The 25723-nt window shown below is 39.3% G+C and overlaps 1 protein-coding gene across 2 annotated transcripts; it reads left to right on the forward strand.

Annotated features, from left to right (window-relative positions):
- The first annotated feature begins 264 nt into the window (after positions 1-264).
- LOC111583406 (AP-2 complex subunit alpha-2) lies at positions 265-25362 on the forward strand. 2 transcript variants are annotated; one of them, XM_055012563.1, is made up of 23 exons: positions 265-488; positions 3830-3898; positions 6089-6231; positions 7242-7435; positions 8456-8585; positions 9028-9129; positions 9224-9332; positions 10939-11089; positions 11901-12069; positions 12519-12656; positions 12738-12920; positions 14287-14384; positions 14823-15054; positions 16314-16478; positions 16881-16970; positions 18516-18649; positions 19804-19886; positions 20124-20212; positions 20466-20590; positions 20675-20791; positions 21210-21279; positions 23570-23704; positions 23874-25362. In XM_055012563.1, the coding sequence occupies exons 1-23, from the start codon at positions 422-424 to the stop codon at positions 23949-23951; spliced, it is 2871 nt and encodes a 956-aa protein (XP_054868538.1). In that variant the 5' UTR covers positions 265-421; the 3' UTR covers positions 23952-25362. The 2 variants fall into 2 exon arrangements, with proteins under 2 accessions (XP_054868538.1, XP_054868539.1); XM_055012564.1 differs by lacking the exon at positions 16881-16970.
- The last annotated feature ends 361 nt before the right edge of the window (positions 25363-25723 follow it).

A 25723-nucleotide genomic window follows, 5' to 3' on the forward strand; every position in this document is an offset into this window, starting at 1 on the left:
TTTTGTACATAGATTATTTGAAATTTGATCGGTGGAACGTAAAATGTCCTCCAATTCTCGAATGGCTCTTATAGGATGTACTGTTTGGAAATTAAGGAGACATTGCGCCACTCAGGGAGAGTAAAGGCTCAGTTTGACCACCACTCTTCGGAGCGCAGGGACTCAGTGTGTCCACATGAATGGGTCCAGTCCATACAGTCTATGGTCCAGCCCTGCTCTGCGCTGGGGCAGGGTGCAGCCAGCAGTTTGGAGCGCAGCCGCAGTGGATCTGGTTCCTGTCTTCGTCATATGTCGGGGCTCACAGCACTACATTGCGCATGCTAGCTGTTTAGCAAAACAACTTTCAAACAAAGTTACTTTATATAGTTGTGTTATTTCAAATACGGAGGAGAAAGCATTACATTAGCAGGTAGTGAACAGAATGCCTACAGTGTCTAAAGGAGATGGGATGCGTGGCCTGGCTGTGTTCATCTCTGACATCAGGAACTGTAAGTTTGTTTATCACCTTCATAGACAGTAGTTGGAGCTAGTGACATGTTCGCTGGTGTAACGTTACACATCTGAATGCACGCTTTCGAGATCATGTCTAAAAGTTCGCCCTTTGCTCTTTCTGCCCACAGTTGAGGTGAATTTGACGTTTTAGAGTGAGATTAGACAACCTCCACACACTTCTAGTCTGCACTGGCTAACTGATGTTAGCTGCTATCGCCAAGTAGCTAACGTCATGTCAAAGGGCGTGGACCGCACCGCTAACTGCAAACACAAACTGGACCAGTTTATTAGTTTGTATTGTTTTAGCTGTGTCGGACAGTTTTCTAGTCCAGAATGCTGCGACTACTTACTAGCAGCATTTACTATTTTGTATATTTCGTAGTAAGAGCGTCAGTTTCCCCAGACTGCCGTTAGTATTTATTTGGACGTCAACCTGAAAAGGGGACAGTGCGGAACATCTCTCTGAGTTCTCACATTTTCTGTCCTCCACTGAGCTTAAAACTCACCAAACTGCAGCTTATACGTCCACTAAATTAAAGCTGCGAATAAGTCACGCGGACTGAATGACAGTTTAAGTAGAATTGTACCCAAGTGTGGAAACCAGTGTGGCTACAGTGTATTTCTGCTGGGAGCTGTTGCCAAAGAAGTTTCCTAACATTTCAGTTTGCTTTACTTTCCATCCTTAATTCCCTATATTATACTCCTAAGACCCTTTGGTTGGGCTTGCATTTAAATTTCTTGTAGTTATTTGGGGTAAGAATGTATGATGAATGTAATAATCAGATATCATCTTTAAACAATAAGCTCTTTTTGAAAAAAAAAAGATGTCCACAATGACCTGTCCAGGGTGTCCCCTGCCTTCATCCTAAGTCAGCTGGGCTAGACTCCAGCCCCCCGCAACCCTAATCAGGATTAAGCGATGTACTCCAAAGTAGTTGCAGTTGATTTCCTTGACATGCTCCTTGATAAGCATGTCAAGGAAAGCTGTGCAGACTTTCTCAGAGTTGTCATGAAGGCTGTACTTCAGAGTAGGCGGGAGTTTTTCCAGTACTTCATGGCTGAGAGCGTTGTCTAGGACAATAGTCAGACACTTGAAGACTGAGCAGCGGCCATCAGCAGAGCTGCTGTCAGACACCATATCCATCACCAGCTTTTTCAGGACGTCTGTGATGATTGTGGCAATATCTTTGAACAATAAGCTCTTTTTGAAAAATAGTTTGTCCTGAGCACTGTTCAACATTTTCATTGTCATTGTTTGCATATGTACCTGTTTCAACATCTGAACATGGATTTGGAAAAAGAAAAATTTGCCAAAAAAAAACATGCAACATATCCAAAAACCTTGACTATTTGCTTATGTTTTGTTTTTACTTTTTTGTAACATTCCACAACTGCAGCTGCTTCTAAGTAGGAATATCCTTTTTGTCTGTGGGAACAGCAGATCACACTTAGAATCAAGTATTATGGTGCAGACAACCAAAATTATGTTATCCACGTATGTGGACTCCAGATCGTAGCAGGTTAAGCAGGTATTACAGACACATATACATAAAACTAAGTGAACTCAGTTTTGTTTAAGTCATTAAAGGTTTGCTGACTTGTGTGTCAGTGATCTTTGTTTCGACTTTGATTCTGTACTTTCAATATGGGCTTTCTAAACTATTACTCATTTCTTAGTACAAGGTAATATGCTACCTTTAAACTCAGAAAAAGGCAGTTATTGAGAGGTGGTAGGTATTGTGGTAATATTGCACAGGGGTGTACACTCTTGTACTGTTGTATGTCAGCATTACTCAAGCATTGTAATTTGACAGGAGAGTTAAGTCATAAATACACACAGAGCTCTCACTGTCTTGTCAGTAGGTCATTCCACAGTTCTGATCAGTATTAGTCTATACTGTCTGCAGCTAGCAGCAATTATGTTTGAGTCCACACTGGAACTCTCACCTCCTCTCAGCTGGCAAATTATCATGTGAAATGGGTGTGAATGTCAGACACTCCCAGTCTGATGTTGACATGTTATGGAGGGATTTATGCATGTTTGGGCAGGCCATGTATCCTGCTGCATTCTGATAAGAGACAATAACTGGAGAATCTCTCTTTGGATCTGTGCTCTGCATTCCGTTAACTCAACACTAAAATGCAGTGAGCATAAACAAAAAAAGCAAAAGAAAAAAAAGCCCTACCACAACATGATCTGAGTTCCTTCACCTACACTACCGTTTAAAAATTTGGGGTCACTTAGAAATATCCTTATTTTTGGGAAAAAAAACTTTTTTTTTTCAATAAAAATAACATTAAATTAATCAGAAATACAGTCTAGACATTATCAATGTAGTAAATGACTATTCTAGCTGGAAACAGCTGATTTTTAATGGAATATCTCCATAGGGGTACAGAGGAACATTTCCAGCAACCATCACTCCTGTGTTCTAATGCTACATTGTGTTAGCTAATGGTGTTGAAAGGCTGATTGACGATTCGAAAACCCTTGTGCAATTATGTTAGCACATGAATAAAAGTGTGACTTTTCACGGAAAACATGAAATTGTCAGAGTGACCCCAAACATTTGAATGGTAGTGTGCATTCATAATTAGAGATCCTTTTCTCATAATTATGAGATTACATTCTCAAACTTCCCTCAGATGTTTAGTTTTAAAATTGGGATGGACAGTGTAGCTGAAAAATTTTACCAGATAAACTATTTAATTTGTCGATTTGGATAATTATTCGTTATTCTTTTAATGGCCTGTTTTTAATAAAGGAAACCAGGAGATTTTTTTAATTTAGTTTAATATTATTTTTTATTTAACCACCTTACTTTAAATGTAGCCACTTTATTTATCAAGTCACACTGGTAGTAATTTTAGTGTAGCCTGACCACAACAATAGAAACACGCACACAAATAAATAACCCACAAAAATAAATACAGATGAAAGAAACCATGAAACACATAAGGAAAGCAGGTTTGATAAAGAAGGGAGCACAGCTGTGGTCTGTTCATACAGCTGAAGCTTTGTGAACATTTTGTGCTTTCATGGTAGTTCCCTTAAGATGCATTTAACTATCAAGCATTCTGTCAAACAGTTTTCTTGTTGCGATTCATGAAGTGTCTGTCGCTAACACATATCACTATTATTTTATCACCCAGGTCTGTTATGAATTAATTATATCTTACAAAAATTACACAATTATCAGAAAAGGGTATTTGCCATAATTGATGACTAGGTTGCATTTTCAGTCATTATGGGGAGTCCAGCAAGTAGAGTTTGTTGTTTCAGTTTTTGAAAAATGACCATTCAAATAACATGCAAACATATCTTATCTTTTTGCAGGTAAAAGCAAAGAGGCAGAGATTAAGAGAATAAACAAAGAACTGGCCAATATCCGTTCTAAATTCAAAGGTAGGTGAACAGAACAAATCTTCAGGAATGGAGAGTCTTATGGCATTATCGGAGCATTTTTGATACAGAAAACAACGTCTCTGCCTTCCATTACACAAGTTTTCCTGTTCCTTTTTGTTTGTTTTGCTGACTAATCTCGTGACCTTAAGTCAACTGTTTCCCTGTTCATTTTATTTCCGTTTTAATGCTTTTTGCTGTGTCTGCACTCTTGAAAGCTCCCACCCTGCTCACTGTGCATTTGTGTCTATTAAGCCCCCATTGGAGTTGTTTCCTCTGCCACCTGTTTCTTGCTGCCTATAATTAGTTTGCTCCAGAATGAAGCTGCCTTCTCTACCCATAGTGCCCAGTATTCTTTCCCCATGTTTGTTCTAGCATATTTTCCATATTTTCCAAGATCTGACCACATTTCTAATGCAGTGGTTGTTTTTCATGGGCTTTTACATCCTTTGTACATAAATTCTGAAAGTTACAAACACATGGAAACACACTAAATAAAACGCTGGAAAGATAAACAGACCAGTGGTTTGAGACACTTTTTACAACAAACACTGTGTTTCGAGCATACTGACCAATTTAGTGTTGTGTTTTAGTGTCTTGTGGTCCAGTCCAACAGTTCAGTAGCGCCACTGTCATGCATGTGACCTTGGGCAGGACAATTTTAAACATGTACAAGCTCTGATGTCATTCTAAATAGGAACACCCTTTATGCCCCCTGTAGTTTATAGTAACATGCACGTCTTTAACATAATGTGTTTTGTTTTGTTCAGTTTTTTTTTGGGGTGGCTATTGTTAAGATTTTAACAGTGCTACTACTTTTACCTATACTGCTCATCATACTGTTGCTTTGTCATGTTATATTGGTTCTTTATGTAATTTTTAAGGCGAAAAAATAAAGCAAATTAAGAAGAGATGTAACATTGCCTTCTTAATCCTTTTAAATAAAGATTTGAATGCAGAAGTCTTTCCTAGGACGGTATTTTATGGTACCATTTTAATATATTTACTTACTAAACATTTGAGCATTGACAATACATACATTTCGATAAAGAAAAATAAAAGTTACTGAAAGAGAAAATAAATTAGGACAGTTTGACTGCTGCCCCGAAGTCTTTCATTCCACTCCTCTGAGCATTCTGAAACTAAAACTCAGTCTCTGAACGACATTTCAGATGATGCTCTGACTGTTTCAGTCTCCATTTCCACCATTACAAGTCTTTTGCTTGTACAAATGGAAGCATAAGTAGCAAGACATCCTTCAACAGTCTAGTTTGAATGGAGTCTAAAAGACACAAGGGTTTAGACAAAGCAGTTGTTAAAGTTAGCTCAGACATTTGTAGCAGAGAAGAAGCATAAATATAAAACTTGTATAAATATGTCTTAGAAATGTTTCTAAACCTACTGTGCTTGACATTACATTGGAGATAGTGTGACTGACAGGATATAGAATGCAAATGTAATCCTGCCACTGGCAACTCATTTCAGGTGACTTAGTCATTCTTGTCGCCATCTGCAGCTATCTTTGAGCAGCAACCTACCGCACTGAAAGATTTGTATCGAACAGTAAAGCAGCCCTACTATTGTTTTTTTTTTAGATGGATTGTCTAAATCACAGTGCTAGCCTCTTTGTCTCCAGAATTGGATTTTTTAGGCAGAGTCTAGACTGGATATCCAAAGTTGTTTTAAACAATCCAACTGGTCTTTAAGAAAGTTCCTTGAAGACGTTTCACCTCTCATCCAAGAGGCTTCTTCAGTTCTTCAGAACTCTTCAAGAACTTTCTTAAAGTCCAGTTGGATTGTTTTAAACAACTTTGGATAACCATGACCTGGATGAATGAGAAACTACACAGACAGTCTAGACTGGAGTTGTGCTGGACTGTACTTTCACTCAGAGGCAGCCATAAATAAAATGATAATAAAATATACAATATGCTTCTCATAATGGTGGGTAAGAGTGGTGTTGAACATGTATAGAATAGCCTTCATAGGACTATTTGACCATAAAAATTGAGATTGAAAAACAAATATTCTTCTGTGCCTCCCTTTTCTCCACTGCCTGTTCGAAATTAGATGACTGCATCAGACCAATGAAATCCTTGCATTGATACCTCCATGTAGACATTCATGTCCATCTTTGTGTGTGTGTGTGTGTGTGCTTGTGGATGTGTGTATGTTTTGTATATGTGTGAATAGGAGACAAGGCTTTAGATGGCTACAGTAAAAAAAAATACGTCTGCAAGCTGCTCTTCATCTTCCTGCTGGGCCACGATATCGACTTTGGGCACATGGAAGCTGTTAACCTTCTCAGCTCCAACAAGTACACAGAGAAACAAATTGTAAGTATATCCTTATGGTCAGGCTGTGTCTGTGGTTGAATGCTTATTGATCACTTCTCACACAAATACACAGATGAAACAGAGTGTTGTACCCACTCACAAATGAGACAAATAACAATTATGACAGCAGTGTTTGCAGTCAACATCTTAGAGAGTGAAAAAATGGGCAGATGTAAAAACCTGAGCCAGTTTGACAGTTACTGAATTGATAACTTGATCAGAACATCTCCAAAATGCTGAGGCTTGTTTGATGCCCAAAGCTCATTGAAGTACAAAGGCAGTGAGTGGTATTCTGTCTAGTCTGGGCTAACAGAAGGGCTACAAGTTGCACAAAATTAGATTCTTGGTTATCGGAGGAATGTGTCCCATAACGGTGGTCCAGTCAGTCCTGTACTCTTTTACTATGAGTGTACTATGGATCTGGGATAGTGATAGCACCAGGATGGTGTGTGAGAAGAATACAAACTGGTGAAGGGAGTATTATACTCTGGGAAATATTCTTCTCAGAATGTAATCATGCACACGGTCACACTGCACAGCCAGGTTAGACGTCAGGTACCGGGTTCAACTTTGAAGTTAATCCAAAGTGGTAATCAAGAAAGTTTCATTGCACTCTTTTAGTTTTTGCTGTTTTAGGGACTCTAACTACCTGTCCCTCAAAGAATCAGAATTGAAATCATTATGAACTGGAGTTGGTAAGCAGAGTCAGCATTTTAAAAATACACTACCCTACTGCACACATTGCTTTGTTTGTAAGATGAGCTGGAACGAGTCTGATCCATGGCTAATGATGTGGTGCCATATACTACAGAGCACCTTTCAAGATATTGCAGAGTCCTCAGACTGATCGGTCAGAGCAGCATATTAGGCTGGTGGTCTGACACTATGGCTCACCAGTGTATGTGTGTGTGAAAACCCATCAGAGAGAGTATGGGGAGTGCCAATAATGTGATTTACTTGTAATGTTTCATCTTCATGTGATGATGTTCTGTTCTTTTGTTTCCTTTCAGGGTTACCTGTTCATCTCAGTGCTGGTAAACTCCAACAGTGATTTGATCCGTTTGATCAACAATGGCATCAAGAATGACCTCGCCAGCCGCAATCCAACCTTCATGAACCTGGCCCTGCACTGCATTGCTAACGTGGGCAGCAGAGAAATGGCTGAGGCTTTTGCCTTTGAAATTCCCAGCATCTTGGTGGCAGGGTTTGTACACAAAATATGTCCATCCATCCGTTATCTATGCACCGCTTAATCCTCATGAGGGTCGTGGGGGGCTGGAGTCTATCCCAGCTGACTTAGGGTGAAGACAGGGGACACCCTGGACAGGTCACCAGTCTATCACAGGGCTACACATAGAGAGAAACAATCACACTCATGTTCCCACCTGCGGACAATTTAGAGTCACCAATTAACCTCAGCATATTTTTGGACTGTGGGAGGAAGTACACAGGGAGAACATGCAAACTCCATGCAGAAAAATCCCAGGCCCAGGACATAAATAATATATCAATTTAAATTAAATTTTATTTATATAGCGCCAATTCACAACACGTCATCTCATACCACTTCACATAGTAAGGTAAAGATCTTACAAATTTTAAACAGAGAAACCCAACAATCCAAGATTATGTTGAGCATGTTCGTTTTTTGAGATAGATGACAAATTACTTCTCTCCAATTAAGCTGTTTATTTTGTAAATATCAGTGTCTCAAAAGAATCTTGTACAAGGACCTTTTCTGTTTGGAACAGCCTCCCAGAAAAGGATCCAGTCTGCTATGAACAGAACATTTTATTCAGTATGGTGAAATGTGATGGAAATTAGTGTAGTTATTGCAGTCATCGTGTCTTTCATGCTGAGAAAAGACTTCAGTTTAACAATGTTTCTCAGCTGAATGTAGCATCCTTTCACTACTGAATTATTGTGCTCATCATATGTTGATAAGTTTTTAGTATTAGTTATTAATGAAAAATTGCTAATGATAAATCTTAGTCTTTGACAGTAGTCACTAGTAGTTACATTAGAGGAGTATCTGAAAAATTAAGAAACTAACACATTTTGTAGAAAAATAAATTAAAGATGGGGGTATTCAAATCAGCTCTAGACCTAAAGTTGTAATTCTGTATAGCTGTAGTATTTAAGTAATTAAACCTTGAAATGTGACAGTAATCATATGAATTTTGTATTGCCTCAGTTCAGATTGTACTTTGCTTGTTTCTGTCAGGGACACCATGGACAGTGTGAAGCAGAGTGCAGCACTATGTTTGCTACGACTCAACAGGACATCTCCTGACCTGGTACCTATGGGTGAATGGACAGCACGGGTAGTCCATCTGCTTAACGATCAACACTTGGTGAGACTATACTTAAAATGTCTAATTTCTGCACCACATAGTGATTCTAAGCAGGTTTTTAGAATGTATTATGTTCACATGGAAAAATGACAAACCGTATACCAAAAGCAGAATGCTGAAACTATATGATCTGACTGATAATGAGGGGATGTTTTCTCTGTTGTGCTTACATAGGGTGTTTTCCTTGCCACTGTCGCCTTTTGGCTTGCTCTGGGGGTCAGGCATATGGGTTCTGTAAAGCGTCTCAAGACAATTTGACTGTAATTGGCGCTATATAAATAAAATTGAATTGAATTGAATTGAATTGAATTGAGGTAGCCACAGCCATTCTGACGTTTGCTAGCACGGACACGATGTCCATACACCTAAGACACCTAGGATGGTGAAATATTGTACCAGCTGGGTTGTATTTTTTGTTTTAAGGTGTGTCTTTTGTTTTCAGGGAGTAGTAACGGCGGCCACCAGCCTGATAACTACTCTGGCCCAGAAGAGTCCTGATGACTTCAAAACATCCATTTCACTGGCTGTGGCCAGACTGAGTAGGGTGGGTATCTTTCAAATGATACCTCACACATTTCTCAAAGATAAGAGCAGATTTTAACATCTATTTACACTTCATTTTGTTCTTGCTTGTTCAGATTGTGACGTCGGCGTCCATAGACCTACAGGACTATACATACTACTTTGTTGCTGCACCATGGTTGTCTGTGAAGTTGTTGCGGCTGCTACAGTGTTACCCCCCACCAGGTATGGTACAGAAAAATTGATTTATTAATTAACGATTATTTTACTCTGAACAAAAAATTAAATGATGGTTAACAGTGTTTACTAGTTATTTGAAATGCGATCTGTTTTTTGGTATTCGCTTGTTTACCATTAAACATAAAAGTTTACAGATTATATATTGTATCAAAGCTAATATATGACAAGTGTACAAAAAAGACTCACTACATTCTGACATTAGTAAACTATTTATTAACAGTTTATTGTTGCACACTTAACATTTTACATATTTTACTCAGTATATGCTATTAATTATCACATGACTTGTACATTTTAAGTACAGTTTAGAAAACATCTAAAAGTTTACATAATTGGGTGGACCAGATATTTGTATCACATCACATCTACAATTTCTAAAGGAGGTATCAATCTACAAGCTACATCTAAGCCAATTTGAGGCAGAAAGAGTTCATTTTCATTAACACAACTTCAAAACACATTACTTTGATTGGACTTGGATTATTTATTTATTATCCCTTATTAATCCCATGAGGGGAAATTCTGATTTTTGCATATCTCCCAATTGGGGGGAGTCAGAGCGATGGGTCAGCCCCGGTACAGCGCCCCCTGGAGCAGGAAGGGTTAAGGGCCTTGCTCAAGGGCCCAACAGTGGCCGCATCTGGGCTTGAACCTCTGACCTTCGGATCAGTAGTCCAGAGACTTAACCGTTGCGCCACCACTGCCCCCTAATTAATTCCACCTCTCTCTCTGATTGATCATTTGACTTGGAAATATTGTTGATTTCACAGCATAGCCGTTGTTCTGTTTCAGCTTTGCAGTGTCTACAGAGCTGTGACTTGTGGAGACATGATCAAAGCTAATGTTAACATTAGCCACATTAGCTGTGCTAACGCTCAGGATTTTTACTAAAAAACAGTAATCCATTAGCTTTTCAGTTCCCCAGATACTGGGAGTGTATGAAGACCTTTGCTTTCCTTCTTGCAGCCAGCAGCAGAACATTTGGTGTGTTTTTCTTGTGACTGAGACAGTTTCAAATTAACACAAGCAACTCTAGCAGGAAATGAGTCTGGCAGACAGTGACACAGCTGCTCATTCTGAATGGCTCATGTGGAATCAGCATGTAATAAGAGGGAAATGAGAATTGTGCAATTTTCTAGCTCACAACTGTTGGTTACTTCATTTCTCTATGGCAACTGAAAGTTCTTCCTGGCTTGTACAGCTGGGAGGCCATCTAGTTTAAGGGAGGGATAGTGGAACGGCAGTAGTCAGCATCTTAATATTTTCACAGCTTCTTTTTTTAACACCAAGTATATAAAACATACAAATCACAATAAAAATTAATTTTCATCATATGGGACATTTAAGCATTGCTCATGTTTACTTAGACATCCTGCAAAAATAAACAGCATGGGCTTCCCATTGAGGTCTGGCATGTTTCTGCATTACAGTTCAACATTACATAAACTGATCTGACTTGTTGGTCATTAAAAATGTACATGTATAATGAGGTCTTTATAAGAGTTCATAAGAGTTTGTTGAAGTAATGATGGTGACAAGAGTTAAAATAAAGAATTTCAGGGTTATAAGAACTTACCCGTTGTTGTTGCAGAGGATGCAGCGCTGCGAAGTCGTCTGACTGAGTGCCTGGAGACCATCCTCAATAAAGCCCAGGAGCCACCCAAGTCCAAGAAGGTCCAACACTCAAACGCAAAGAATGCTGTTTTATTCGAAGCCATCTCCCTCATCATTCACCACGACAGGTTGGTTATGTTTGCTGCACCAAGTTTCTGCTGATCTTTGAATTCCTGCATTATGACAGGATTGTAGAGTTTTGTTCTTGAATAGGAAAGTTCAGAATTGCAGATTTTCTGGGGAGTTCTACTGTTGAGTTGCTAGATTGGCTTTCAACAAATAGTGTTTGTTTCCAAATGTTGTATTGCATGTTTTCCAGCTGTAGCACTATAACACTGCATAAAAAGCACCAAGAACAAAACACTGAGCTCTGACTCACTTAGGCTTTGTCTTAAACCTCCAAGGTAACAGGCCAGTCCAAGCATAGGGATGGCATAGGGTATCGCTAAGATTTCAATGATCCTGCTACTCTTATCGATCGATGAGGTACTTTAATTTGTTCTGTTTGTTATATTGTTAAAAACAAAATAAGATTTGAATGTTTCTTCAACAGCTGTCTGATTATCTGCTGATACCTGGATGTTATCAGGTATCGACTGATAATTAGATCCAGTATTCAACGTTTTTCTGTTTATCGGTGTCGTTACTTTTTTCTTAACAAATTCCTCACAAAATAAATGAATTACATAATAGGCTATTTTGTATCTGATTCATCCACCTCTCTCTATCAGTAGTCTCTCTTTGATCTCTGATTGGTTACATGTTACGGCTAATCAACACAATCAATCACAATCAACAAGGGGAAAAATTCAAAAGCTCAGTTTTAATCAAACATATGTAAAACACAGAAAAATAAATTGCAATGAAGTTTTGTGTTAAAGTTTGTGCTATTATAAATTTTGACACCAAGATTTCATTTTTTTCCCTCTTTTCTCCCAGTGAGCCCACCCTGTTGGTACGAGCCTGCAACCAGCTAGGCCAGTTTCTGCAGCACCGAGAAACAAACCTTCGTTATTTGGCTTTGGAGAGCATGTGTACACTGGCCAGTTCTGAGTTTTCTCACGAGGCAGTGAAGACACATATAGATACTGTGATCAATGCTCTAAAGGTGAGTCTCTTTGTTATCTATGGGCTTTTGATAAGCTTTTCAGGTTAATGTAAAAAAGGGAAGGGTTTGGATTGCTTTAACAACCTGGTGACTGCTATTCTGTATTTTTTTGTTTTTTTACTGTCTAACAAGTGGTTAGCGATACAGTCTGGAATGGGTCACTGGAATTGTTATACAGTTTTTAGAACTTATTTATAATCTCTTAAGTACTATTTGACTCTAAAAACAAATGATTAATGCTGAAAATGTAGTATTACCTTTAGAATGTTCTCGTACATCCCACAGCTAATTAAATTAGTCCTTAGGAACGTCCCTAGTAGCCAGTGATGTTTATTTCTTTATGAAACTCTGATTGGCTAGCCACAACATAACCCAGCTTGCGGCCACCTGAACCTTTTTTTGATGTTTTGTACATCTTCATTTTCTGGTCATGTATGTTTTCTATGCAGACAGAGAGAGATGTGAGTGTTCGCCAACGTGCTGTGGATCTGCTCTATGCCATGTGTGACCGCAGCAACGCCAAGCAGATTGTAGCAGAGATGCTGAGCTACCTGGAGACCGCCGACTATTCAATCAGAGAGGAGATAGTGAGTCATCAGTACAGGCCTGTTTGCCTTTGAGTTTCTCAGTGTAGCCTCTTGTTTTTAGCTTTGGTTTCGCTTTCTCAGGTGCTCAAGGTGGCTATCTTAGCAGAAAAATACGCAGTGGACTACACCTGGTATGTGGATACTATTCTCAACCTCATCCGTGTCGCTGGTGACTATGTCAGTGAGGAGGTGTGGTATCGGGTCATCCAGATAGTCATAAACCGAGATGACGTCCAGGGCTATGCTGCTAAGACTGTCTTTGAGGTGAGCATGGACATCTATGTCACCAGAGATCAGCTCAACTGTCAGTGTGCACCCTCAGCATCTGCCATTTTTAAATAGGAAGGTATGATCAGAAGTATTACAGTTTACATATATATATATATGCTATCAAAGTAAAATTACAGTGCATTTTTTCTTATTGCAGAGTCACTCAGCTGTCAAACTGATTGCTTTACAAAGCATAGGCAAAATGACACTATTTAACAGTCAGAAACTGTAAAAGTGGAAAGAACTGTCAAATTTCCAACCTTATGATATTCATTGAACTGTCAAAATCAAATAAATTTATTTGTTACAGACACAGTTGTACATGGTACAGTGCATAGTAAAATGTTTTGTGTACATGATCCGGCTTGTACACACAAAACAAAGTAACAGTGCAGAATAGACAAAGAGCACACAAAACAAAGAGCCTGCATGCGTATGGACCACAAACTACTTATGTCTGATGCGCAGTTCCAAAATCAATTTATTCTACATGTCTCTTTGAGAATTTTGACAAAAAAATAAGCCATTTTCACCACACTATGTCCAACACAAAAACTGCACTACCAAGAGGCCATTTTTTACTCACCGCAACCAACAGTCACATGACAAAAATTGAGAGACTGTATGGCTGAACTGGGCTGAATTGCAGACTGTTTTTACATAGAGCAGACAGAAGACAAGTATGGAAAAGCACTGAACATGTCAGTAGAAAAATATCTAGAGCATGAAGAGCCTTCAATTTTTCCAGCATTGGTAACACCTGTGAACAGTGAGATGGATTGCAGCTTTTTTTCATTTTTAAAAACAAATAGTCAAAGACAATAAACTCTCATCTTCTCTTTTTTATGACATATGGTTTTATAGTTTTGTTACATTGCACAGATAACATTTTTGAGCTTTCTCTGCTTTTAGCAACGGTGATGCTGTGTTCATAGACGTGCAGAACCTAATATCGCGGTGAATAATGAGTCCGCAATGAGTAAAAATGTGAGAAGAGCAAAAGACACCCAAACCTGCTTGGGGTTCAGAGGGTTAATATTGGACATCCCTAGCAGCAATTTTTATTTCTAAAGTAAAAAAAAAAAAAACAACAACACTTACACTAGTATAAAAGAAAGTATCCACTTGTAACTACTATTAAGCTGTATCAGTGACAGTCAAAATAGACCCTTCGGTCCCAACAAATCCACAAAGAACCTACATCATGAGCAGCCAATAATGGATGGTATCTATGTTCCTGAACTATGCCAGGTCCACAAAGACATGTTGACTGTGTGGTTTCCATCAGCACCATTCAAAACGCTGTTCTTTTACGTATTGTTCCTAACCCAATGACATTGTTCTTTGTGAACACTTGCAGGCACTTCAGGCTCCAGCCTGCCATGAGAACCTGGTGAAGGTTGGAGGTTACATTCTGGGAGAGTTTGGTAACCTCATTGCTGGTGATTCACGCTCCAGGTACAAACAGCATCCACACAGTACAGTTTTTGCCAGAGTCCAGCTGATGTTTCACCTCAGATCTTTCCTGTTTATTACTGAATGGATTGATTCACTCAGATTACAAAAAAATGCTTTTTCTTCACACACATCAAACTGTATCCAGCAATGCAGATGTTTACATTTTTATTTTTTTGAAGTTCTGAGATTCTTGAGTTTTGAAAAATTTAATGGAGTAATTCAACAGCAACATGTCTTCAAAATGTCTTCTGTTTAGGTGTTGCTTTTAGACCTCACCATTGAGAGTACTTCTTCTGTAGACAGTGGATTTTTTTTCCTTTTTTAAAATTTTTTTTGGTTTACATTTTGGCTTTATTTATTTGGCTTTTTTGTGCGTTGTATACATGGGAGTTTTTTAATACATTTTGTGTTTTGGTTTGTGTTCTTATCTCTCCTCAGCCCTCTAGTCCAGTTCAGTCTTCTCCACTCCAAGTTCCACCTGTGCTCTGTGCCCACTCGGGCACTGCTGCTGTCGGCTTACATCAAGTTCATTAACCTGTTTCCAGAAGTGAAGGCTACAATCCAGGATGTCCTGCGCTCTGATAGCCAACTGCGCAACGCTGATGTGGAGCTTCAACAAAGAGCTGTGGAGTACCTGAAGCTCAGCTGCATCGCCAGCACTGACATATTGGTTAGTAAAATATGCAGCGATTGGACAAAATACACCGCAGTCTCTTAGTCTCACATACACTGAAACCTTAATAAGGGTGGGTTAAAATTGTCCATCCTCATTTTTCTGAAGCATGTTTTTTTTTCAGGACTCTCTGTAATTTCATATCCTTAGACCTGAGAAGCACGATGCTCGCACCACCATGCTTAACTGCCAGGATGATATTCGCTAGGCAACAAGAAGACCCTGGTGTTGCCAAGAGTTTATGTTTGGGGTTCTGTCGAAAGAGTTACATTTTTGTCTCACCAAACCAGAGGACTATTTCCTTCGATGTTTCAAAATCCTTTAAATGCACCGAAAGCACCTTTAAGTCAAATGGGCTTCCAACAAGCCACCATAAAGGCCTAATTGATCGAGTGCTGCTGAGATGGTCTTCTTTCCGGAAGGCTTTCTCACCTATGCAGAGGACTTCTGAAGCTTACCCTTGGATTCTTGGTCACCTTTCTGACCCAGACCCTTCTTGCTCGTTTGCTCAGTTTGACACACTGTCGGCTCATGGAAGAATCCTGTTGCAAACGTCTTCCATTTCACAGTTATTTAAGCCACTGTGCTCCTGGGACTACATTCAAAGCATTAAAAATAGTTTTATACCCTTGCCTTGGTCTATGCCTGTTGAGGTCTACAGAGGGTTCCTTGGACTCACATGCAGTGTGACTTGTGAGACCTTACATACGAAGATGTGTGCTTTTGTATACTATGTCCAATCCTTTCTGTCTGGCATTACTTCAAAAAACACTGAATGTTTTTTTTTTCCCCCAAACAAAGAGCTTGTTGTGTTGTAAACCCCTCCCCACACATTTCTAACATCTTAATTGTGATTTTCAGAAATCAAGAATTCAACAAGCATGTCCACTTACTTTAACATTTAGTCCAATATTGCATGGAGAGGAGACTTCTGTTACTGTCATGTAACTAAACAATGCTGCACTTCAATCAGGAAAAGATTGTCAGAACCTGTAAACCAGTATGTTCACCTGAACCATTCTTGCATCCTTTCTTACTCTATGATGGCAGGCACCCAACTCCTCCTCAGCTTTGAACCACTATGCTATGGTGACTTTTTAGAGTTGTTTTAGAAACATGTGCCACAGTTGAGAAAAGTTTAGAATGGTTACTCTAGATATGTGAAACAGCATCACTGCTAATAATGCAGCAACTGTCTGCGTTGTGGAAAAACATAACATTTGACTGTATTGGATGACTCTCTGTGTCCCCTACAGGCCACAGTCTTAGAAGAAATGCCTCCATTCCCAGAAAGAGAGTCTTCAATCCTGGCCAAGCTTAAGAGGAAGAAGGGACCAGGCAAACTGCCTGACATAGACGAAAACCGCCGGAATGTCAATGGCAGTTCCGAGCACAGCGAGAACACTGACACCACAAACAAGGTTAGTTGCAGGTAGTGCGAACAAATTGTTGTTAAATCTGGCCTGTACAGATAAAGTTTATTTCTTCTTGAGGAAACTTTTTACCAGGAAAAACTTTGATTCTTAACAGGTGAAGAAATGTCACCTGTTTTCTTACAACGTACATTTAGTAATTTGCTTTGGTGTGTTTTATTGTTACATTTAATTATAATCTCGAAGACAAGCCCATATCACATAAATATATGACAGTTATAGTCTGTATGTTGTTGTATATGGTTCATTACAGATTTACAGCCTTTTGGACTTTGCTATTGTTTTCCTCCATCTGCTTTTCCTTGACCTTCATCTGCACTTGTACTTTCTCTGCTTTTCCCTGTTTTCACCCTTCTATCCTTCTTCTGTTTCTGTTTCTTTCTCCGTCAGTCTTCTCCTTCACTGCTGGAAGAACTTCTTCCTACTGACAGACCTCGCCCTTCCTCCTGTAGTCCCGCAATACTCGCTGCTAGGACCATGGTATACTGACAGCTTGACAATACAAATACACTGTGAATTACATATTCATTTGCGGAGTAACAGCTAGTCTTGCCTCACTTGTTGTCTATCCATCCATTCATCCATATATACATACATCCATTATCCATACACCGCTTAATCCTCATTAGGGTCACGGGGGGCTGGAGTCTATCTCAGCTGACTCAGGGTGAAGGCAGGGGACACCCTGGACAGGTCACCAGTCTATCACAGGGCTACATATAGAAACAAACAAGCACACTCACATTCACATCTACGCTCAATTTGGAATCACCAATTAACCTCAGCAGCACATTGGACCCAGAGAAAACCCTCACATGCACAGGGAGATTATGCAAACTCCATGCAGAAAGATCCCAGATGGGGAGGCAAACCAGGGATCTTCGAGCTCTGAGGTGACAGTGCTAATCGCCAAACCACTGTGCAGCCCACTTGTTGTCTAATGAAATGATTTGATCTTTGCAAAGGTCACTCATATCGTTACAGTGTTTGTATTGTATTTGGCTTAGATGCTGCTGTGGCTGTTGCTGCTCTCGTCGCTTTTTCTTTGCTTTATACGTACCTCAGTACTGAAGAGGTGCTTAGTGGGTTTTCTTATAGAATATCTTTCACTTAAAATAATGTTATTAAACTAAGCAGGGCTCGCAATTAGAACTCACCAGTTTGTTGTAAGAAGTGAGATCCTGCCATATGCACTGCTTTTATCTCATGCCCAGATGTTAGCCCTGTTTATGTATACCTTTGGCCTTGTTTTTCTGACCTATGAACAGAACATAAAAGGAAGGTGATTCCACAAGAGTCTGCAATTATACTTTCTAAAGACTTTTAAAAAATCTATCATTTGAATTTGTAATTTAATTAGGACAATGTCTGTGTGGGCAGACACCTACAGCCGTTGGGTATATTAATCCAATAGGCATGTTTTGAGCATATCGCTGCGTAGTTTTTAAGTCAAAAGGTTGTGGGGTAATCTGTTTATCTAATTTCATGTGTTGTCAAACTTACATACCCCACATGTTAGTCCATGTCGTTTAAATCTTAGCAGAAAGAGTGCTGTATAAACCTAATACACAGTGCTGAGGTTGCTACCTGTAGCCCTGTATTACAAGACAGAAGAAAGAAAGCCAACACTAGCAATTAGGGCAACACAATTGTCCAAGGGTGCAGATCACATGCACACATCCTGTATAGCAAGTCTATGGTTCAATCTTCAGCTGGAGACTGTTCCTCCTACTCTAGCTCTCCACATTTCCTGTTTCCCTCTACTGTCACTGTGCAATAAAGCCATAAAAATGCCCCCTGATCCGCAATTTTACCATTGACTTAGCATGTGTCGAAATTAAATGTGAACATAGGTAACCTTTAGCGCAACTGAGTGCCCACATTGGCAAGCACAGCTAAGTGAACATAGAATAAAATACATTCTTAAAATCTACTGCATTCCACTCCACTTTTGTTTATATATTTTGTGCTGCCTGTGTAGATATTATGTGCTTGGAATGATGTTTGCTGTTGTTTCTCTCCTAGGCTTCCGCCCACCCCTTTACAGATGTTCTGAATCTTAACTCAAGCCCCTCAACAGGACCCAGTCTGCTAGTTGATGTCTTTTCCGACAGCTCCACCTCTGCGTCTGTAGATGTTTCGGAAGACAATTTTTCCAGGTGGGGACATTTTGTGAGCTTGGTTGAGCAAAATAGGTCATAGCTGTTTGGATTACCTGCACTATTTATAGAGGACATAAAGGGCTGGAGCACATTAATTCACAGCCTTTTGTTTTGCTGACTGATCAACATTTTAACCCTGTAGTGTCTTAATCACAGTCAAAGTGGACAAAGACACGAGGCAAAATATTCAACTTAAACCAGGCGTACACTTGTCATTGGATAATTGGTAGATATGAACCCACTGATTGATGGTATTGTGGTCATATAGAGCGGTGGTAGTAGAGCTTTTTGACTTTTCTATCTTGTCTCTTCTACTTCTATATGACTTTTTTCACCATTTAGCAACAAGAAACCTTTGTTCACTATCTAGACTTTACACCTTACAAATACGATTGAGATTACAATAGTACTTGATAAGGAAGAAGAGAAAATATTGTGGAAGATATAGGAGGTGACAGATATCTAAAACCCCTACCAGTGGTTAGAAAAAGCCACTGTGAAGGACAGTACAGAGCCTGTGCTCATGGCAGCCCAGGAACAAGTCCTTAGTAACAGATCCTTAGAGACAGGGCTCTACTACAGCAGAAAGGACCCAGGGTGCAGGCTAAGGCAAAAGAACCAGTGGTGACATATATTTAGCTTCACCAACTCATAGAAAACTCTGTCACTACTGTTGTCATTCAGTTCTTCATTTGGCTTCATGGTCTATCCTTACTGCATTTTGGGGAGTTTTATCATATATTAAAAAAAAACTGACCCCAAACCCTTTCTAATTCCATGTAGGCAGTGGCTGAGCTGCCCTTTATCTGTAACCTTCCAAAACTGACACTCTGGTATTCATGCCCTGTGCATCAGCTGTGCATAAGTGGCAGTAGCCAAGCATTGCACCTCTATATCTAGCTTTTGCCATTCATTTGTTACCCTACTGTTTGTGGCACTTTTACAACTGAGTGCAACACTACCAATGTCTTACTGAAAGGACAGTTTCACAATGTGCTCCGTAATCTCTGTTTTCAATGAGGGTCTTGTGCTACCATGCTTTGCTGTGCTCAGGAAAGGCCAGCCATCAAACTGAAGTGTCTTCAGCTGGGACACACTGCTCTTCTTCAGAAGTCTGTGTTGTTTTATTATTGTGTACTTGTAAATTCCAGATTTGTTTGTAAGAACAACGGTGTAATCTATGAGAACCAGCTCTTGCAGATTGGACTGAAGTCTGAGTACCGACAGAACCTGGGTGAGTAGCTTTATCACTATTTTACTAAGTTCTGCATCCTTTCCTTTAGGCACATTTTATTAGACTGCATCCATTTTAGGGACACTTTTAAAGTATATTTCTGTAACTATCATCAGAGAATAATGAAAAGAATCAGATGTAAAGTTAGATTAGTTGTAAAACAGGATATGATTTTACATGCACTGCATACTGTTCACATGTCATTAGATCAATAGTTAACTTGTTATTCTCCCCCAGGTCGCATATATGTGTTCTACGGCAACAAGACATCTACTCAGTTCCTCAGTTTCTCTTCATTTGTCACCAGTAGTGACATACTCAAGACTCATATCCTACACTGTTTGATAGCTTCTTGCATCAATACCAGCCCACTGGAATTTACCTCATCACTACTGCTGCTTGCCAGCTAAGAAATATTTTGTGGGACTGCTGCTTTTTGCATATAACTCTTTTGCTTTTTGCATATAACTCAAGCAGTTAATAAAAAACTGACTATGCAAAGGATGCGAATACCTGCTGATAACTGCTCTAGGTGTACTGAGATGCATGTGTCTATACAATCCTTAACCACTGTCTCCACAGCTGAATGTCCACGCTAAGTCAGTAGACCCCATAATAGAAGGTGGTGCTCAGGTCCAGCAGATCCTGAACATTGAATGTGTGTCAGACTTTACAGATGCACCAGTGCTCAACATCCAGTTCAGGTTTGTATGCAAATGCAATATTTATTGTTGATGTTGTTTGCCCCTTGCATATATGCTCATTTCTGACTCTGTGCATGAACACAGATATGGTGGAACTTTGCAGAACATTGCAGTGAAACTTCCTGTGATGCTGAATAAGTTTTTTCAGCCCACAGAGATGACATCCCAAGATTTCTTCCAGCGCTGGAAACAGCTTGGAGCGTAAGGCTTAATTTACATTATCCATGTACCAATGTTTGAAGGCAATAACTGATGTAATCTGTCCAACAAGGCAGAAACACCTTCAGATTAAGTGACAGTATTATAATGGTTTGAACTACTGGTCCTTTTCACTGGCTCTGCATCAGTCTGAATGTCACTGTACATGTTGTCTGCTTCACAGTTAGAGATTTACTAAAATCTTCAAAAACATTTTGCATAGGACTACAGTGGAAGTACTTTAAAATGCTTTGCAATGAGTTTAAGTTGTGTATAAATGTGTACGTCATAGGGTTGAAATAGGTCTAGTAGATTGCAGTTCTACTAGAAGATAGCATTTTACTGTGACATACTGCTTTTATTTTGCCGGGCCCCATTCATGGAAAAAAGGAATTATTTCCTCCCTCTCCTATGTCCTCAGTCCTCAGCAAGAAGTTCAGAAAATCTTCAAAGCCCAGCACCCCATGGACACAGATGTTACCAAGGCCAAGGTAAAAAAAACAAAACAATATCTAGTTTAACTGTAGACTTTAAGCAGCTGTTTGTGTGAACATTGCAGGGCCCGTTATGACATGCACTCATGTGAGCTCAGCCACTAGAATGTGACACAACATCATACAGAAAATCTGAATGTGTGATTAGATAGAATGAAGTGCTGACTTTGACACTTATCTATTTATTTTTTATTGGCACTACCTTTCAGACATAGCATTGTGCATTTATTTTGTTCATTTGTCTCATTCAAAAAGTATTACATCATTCTCCAGCATGATCTTCCAGAATATTTTTGGTCCAAAATTACAGACTTTTCTGACAAATAGTGCAGCGTTTTGACTGACTTGAAAAGGCTACTTATACCATCATGGTACACTTTGCAGCCCTCTCATTTAAATAGAGCCAGTCGATCAGCAAGGTGTCATTGCAGGTGACTGTTTAAAGACAACTGAGAGTCATCCAACAAAAAAGCTGAACCAGACTCAACTTTTGCTGCAACTATGTTGCTCCCCAACTCAGAACATCTTGAACTGCCCTGCTTACACTCCATCGACCTGGCCTTGTCCACAAGGAAGAAAATGATCATATAACAGTATAGATAACAAAGATTGCAATAAAAGTGAAAAAAATAAATCATAAAATAACTATGAACTTTGGTATAAAATAAAAAACACAAATGAAGACAATAGTCCTGATTAATTACAATAATGAAGCAAAAAAATAAGTATAGTATAAGTATAGAACCAATCAGGGCTGCACAGTGGGTCGGTGGTTAGCACCGTCGCCTGGCAGTTAGAAAAGCCCTGGTTTGTGTCCCAGCCTTCCTGGGATCTTTCTGCATGGAGTTTGCATGTTCTCCCTGTGCATGCGTGGGTTTTCTCCAGGTTCTCCGGCTTCCTCCCACAGTCCAAAAACATGCTGAGGTTAATTGGTAACTCTAAATTGTCCATAGGTGTGAATGTGATTGTTTGTGTCTGTATGTAGTCTTGTGATGGACTGGTGATCTGTCCAGGTGTTCCCTGCCTTCACCCTCAGTCAGCTGGGATAGACTCCAGCCCCCCCCGTGACCCTAATGAGGATTAAGTGGTGTGTATATATAATGGATGGATGGATATAAATAATAAATTATGCAAGTCTACAAATAATAATATATACTATTGTGTAATAGCATATAAATAATAAATTACAAAACAAGAAGGAAATCAATCATCAATAAAGGCTGATGCAATAACTATTGAATGTCCCATCCTTACGACATGGGGCCAGTAGTGATACTCACACATGGGAACATGGACATAGCACCTATGTGTGCACACACTTCTCCCTCAGGTGAGTTTGGGTGGCAGGCAGCAAGGCACAGACAGACCCAGAGCAGATCTCTACTGTAAAATTCTAGTTTCAGGCAGCCCCTCAAAAATAACTGATTAATGGTGGTCAGTGGGATATCTCAGATTTTAATGACACGATATTGTATATCCAGGATTTACAGTCCATATGAAGCAGTAAAACAAACTTTGCCTTGGGTTTGACATTAGACAAACCCAGACCAAAGTTTGTTTACTATACCATGACTTTTTTTTCACAAGGTTTCATGTAGTCTGGAGGCAACAGGTCTTTTCAGGGAGCATTTCAAAGTTCGATAAATTCAATACACAGATTTTAAAAGAACGTTGTGGGTCAGGTGCCCTTGTAAACCCTGGCAAACTGATAATCCTGATGTTGTCCTCCGAATCCAGATCTGTTGTTTTAGCTGCTAACTTACCGTTGCTATTGGGTAGCTTAGCACACTTCTCTTTAACCCTTTGATGCATAACCTGGGTCAAAAGTGACCCAAATCCAATGGAAAATGGGTATCTTCTGATGTGGTCTACACATCAAAGGGTTAACTAAAACTGCAACTATAACCCACTTTCTGTAGTTTATGAGAGAAATGTGTTTTGTGTTTTCAACAATGGTCTAACATTCGGAGCGCCACTGTGATGCTATATTTGGGTTGTGGGTTAGACCACTTTGCCACTAAAATCTAGACCACAAAATATTACAGAAATTATCTAAAACTCAGTTCAGATTTTTTATGGGTTCGACCACTCTGCTTCTAACCCCCTCATACATTCACTGTTGTAATTAGCACCTGACTCTACTGAGATGATGTGTTTGCCATGTTTTCACTGTGGTTTTGGTGAGAGTTTTTGTTTTAATGACAAGAAAGCCATTTTGCTTAAACTATGTATTTTTTCACATCACTCTTTTTCCCTGTGCATTTTTTTTCTTCTATACATTTTTTAGATCTTAGGTTTTGGTGTTGCTCTGCTGGACGGGGTGGATCCCAATCCTGCAAACTTTGTTGGAGCTGGAGTCATTCACACAAAGAGCACACAGGTGGGCTGCCTCCTCAGACTGGAGCCCAATGCACAAGCACAGGTAGAGAGACACACACACACACACACACACACACACACACACACACACACACACACACACACACACACACACACACACACACACACACACACACACACACACACACACACAGACCCATTCCTATATTGAGCCATCATATGGATTGTGTAACTGTGTGTTTTCTCCTCAGATGTACCGTCTGACCCTCCGGACCAGCAGGGAGTCTGTATCTCAGAGGCTGTGTGAGCTCCTCGGTGAACAGTTTTAGACTCAGCACCAGCATTTTTCCACTCTCACTCTCTTAGCCTCACTTTAGATTGGAATCAATGTATTGTACAGTGTAAATCGTTTTTCTATTTTACTTGCTTTACATTTAAATGCATTGAAATGAATTTTGCACATACCTTTACTAATAAGTCACTGCTTTCAACCTGCCTTGCTATACTCACACTGTGAGCGCCTTAGCCGACATGTTTACGGTGCAAAAGGCTCTGAGTGCTTCTCTGTAGTGCTCTGCAGCTCCAGCGTTCAGAACAGTTTTGAAACTGTGTGCTTTTGGTACTTCTTATTCAAATATTTTGAACTGTTAACAAGTGAGGAAGGAAGCACTATATGGCTCTGATAGCTGATCCGACAGGTGCTCTTCAGTGGGGCAGGTGAAAATACAAGACACAAGATTCAGGAAGTCTTAATTAGTATTCAGTTGTGCAGGTAACCATGGTAACAAACTAAGGCCCTCTGACTTCAAGTGAAATAATAATTTTTTCTTCAAGCATATAGGCAAACAAACAGACTGATACATATCAACTCTGGGTCTGACAAATACATGTGACTGAATTACAACGTATATCAGCCACTGGTATTCAGACCAGCATATGGTACATCAATCCCATACTTCAGGCTGTAAGGTTTGTGTTTATATTAAGCCACATGTGCTGGCATGAATTCCACCAGCTGATATATCATTTAGACTGTTGATATGTGTTTGTTATGTTTGTTTGCTTATGTGCTCTGACAATAATGTAATATTATTTTGTCGCTAGAAGATGTAGTTCCTTGCTGTGTTTCCATGGTTGTTTGCACAATTTTAATACTAAGCAGGACTCCTGGATCTTGTTACGTTTTGAAGACTGTTACGAAGCATTAATGAGAATGAGTTAGCTGAAGATCTCAGTAGGATTGTATTCTTACCAGTGGTCTGAAATTGTTCTGATTGTGTTTAAATGAGACATTTATTCCTGTAGTGTTTCAAACAACTGTTGCACAGAAGCATTCTGCACTTGTAGGTAAAAATTAGAACACATAGGTAAACCACATATTATGTCAACAAGACAATTCTGACTTATTTTACCAACTTCTCACCAGTTTTACACATCTGTTATCTCAGGAGGAAAGCTGTTGCTTTGTGGTATTTTTTTGTAGCAGAAATACACTCTGGACACTACAACTTTGTTTCCATTGTGAAAATGTTGGTGTTACTTTCAGACACTCATAAGGTTAATATAGAATACTAGGTAGTAATTTCTTGTGCTGGAATTTGCTGTCTCCAGAGTCAACAAGAACAGAAATGGCTTCAAGTAGAATAGAACAGAGTGACATTGTTAAACTATACAGCACTGCCAAATGCCTTTATTCACAGAGCACTGCCAAATAAATGATTAATTATATTTCTACATACACTCATGCCTGGCATGTTTTCTCTTTTTATTAAATATACTTTTATTTCATGCACATATATATATATACTAGCGTTTTCAGGCATATGGGTTCTATGAAACGTCTTGAGACAATCTGATTTGTAATTGGCACTAGATTAATAAAACTGAATTGAATTTAATTACCAATCAAAAGTTAGGGGTCACCCAGACAATTTCATGTTTTCCATGAAAACTCACACTTTTATTCATCTGCTAACATAATTCTAATCATCAATTAGCCTTTCAACACCATTATCTAACACAATGTAATATTAGAACACAGGAGTGATGGTTGCTGGAAATGTTCCTCTGTACCTCTATGGAGATATTCCATTAAAAATCA

Source organism: Amphiprion ocellaris, chromosome 1, assembly GCF_022539595.1.
Source record: "Amphiprion ocellaris isolate individual 3 ecotype Okinawa chromosome 1, ASM2253959v1, whole genome shotgun sequence".
Taxonomy (NCBI): Eukaryota; Metazoa; Chordata; class Actinopteri; family Pomacentridae; genus Amphiprion; species Amphiprion ocellaris.